At 61.0% G+C, this 1,326-nt stretch overlaps 1 protein-coding gene across 1 annotated transcript in view; it reads right to left on the bottom strand.

Annotated features, from left to right (window-relative positions):
• The window catches only part of HMCN2 (hemicentin 2), a 180,999-nt gene that overhangs the window by 78,564 nt on the left and 101,109 nt on the right, over positions 1-1,326 (bottom strand). Inside the window, exons 33-34 of the mRNA XM_013007377.2 lie at positions 439-593; positions 6-59 (exon numbers count right to left, since the gene is read on the bottom strand). Of these exons, the coding sequence (XP_012862831.2) occupies positions 6-59; positions 439-593 (209 nt within the window). The remainder of the gene's footprint in view (positions 1-5; positions 60-438; positions 594-1,326) is intronic.

Here is a 1,326-nt window from a genome sequence, read left to right as displayed (position 1 = left end):
GCCACGTTGGTGGCAGAGCAGGTGTAGACTCCTTCGTCCCTCAGGTCCACCTTCTCAATCTGGAGGGGAAGGAGGAAGGAAGAGTGGGCACCTTGAGGATGTGACTTGGAGGGTAGGTAAGCAAACAGAACATGGCAAATGGCCAGGCTGCCACTGGGGTCAGGTTTGGGTCTAGGGGTGGAGTCATGAGGCCAGCACTTAGGATTCTCTGGGTTCCGCTGACCCTTGGGCATGCACACCCACTCCACTCTCTCCCCTCTGTGGCTGCAGCTCCCAGGACCTAGAATAGTCCACGGGCCTGCCCCCTCTTCTGGTCCAGCATCCTACTGACCTCCCTGTAAGTGAGAACCCATCCTACTCCTTGGCTACCAGAACTCCCACCGGGGTGCCCTCCACCCATGCCCAGCTGACCCACCAGCCCTAGAGCCCTGTCCATACCTTCAGGTTTCCCCCCGAGGCTGCCAGGGCCACCCCATCCTTCCACCAGCGGAGGCTTGGAGCAGGTATCCCAGACCCCACACACTGGAGCGTCACAGGCCGCAGGAAAGGGGCTGTGATATTCTCACCTCCGAGGATGTCAACCCGTGGGAACTCTGGCCGGGGAGAGGCAGGAAGGTCTCAGGTCAGGGCCAGGGGAGATGCAGGGGGCACCCAGGGGATTGAGGAATGGCATTTCAGGATTGGCCAAGGGTTGGCCTCTCGCCTCTACCTGCCCCCTCAGACACCTGGCTTTGGAGAAATGCTCCAGGCTGGGAGCCAGCACTTCAGACATTCTCGAAATCGACCACTCCCGTGTGCATCCGCTCCCGGGTGCACAGAGCGTCCACTCTGAGCCCGGGTCAGCGCATCACCCAGGACTCTACGGCAAAGAGCAGGGGCTCCCGGGCTTCCCTTTGGGGCCCACGGAGCCAGGCAGTCACCACGGAAAACTGAACAAGTCCTCCCACTAGGATGGCCAGCAGAGACCGGGCTGTGCAAGTCAGTGTGGGGAAGCGGGGAAGCCTCTGCAGAGGGGGGAACGTGTTCAGGCAGAGGGAATAACATACACAAGACAGACGGATAAGGGAGCAGATGTATTCAAGGACGTGGGAGAAGCTCCATGCGGTCGACACAAAGTGCTGGTGTGTGGGAAGGGAGGCTGGGGAGGGCAGCGGGGGGCCTGGACAAGGCAGAGGACAAGGCGGACCAGTGACGAGACCTGCCACTCACACCTGCCTCTCTCTGGCCACCTGGGAAGCCCAGCCTGGTAATACTAGCCACAGAAGACCAATCCCATGCCCTTCCCAGGCCTTCCTGGGGCATAGCTAGCAGAGGCCTCTGACTCCG

Source organism: Echinops telfairi, unplaced genomic scaffold (assembly GCF_000313985.2).
Source record: "Echinops telfairi isolate 266 unplaced genomic scaffold, ASM31398v2 ScPeMD7_22;HRSCAF=79, whole genome shotgun sequence".
Classification (NCBI taxonomy): domain Eukaryota; kingdom Metazoa; phylum Chordata; class Mammalia; order Afrosoricida; family Tenrecidae; genus Echinops; species Echinops telfairi.
Note: the sequence above shows the minus strand (reverse complement) of the source record. Positions and strands in the feature narration are given on the sequence as shown.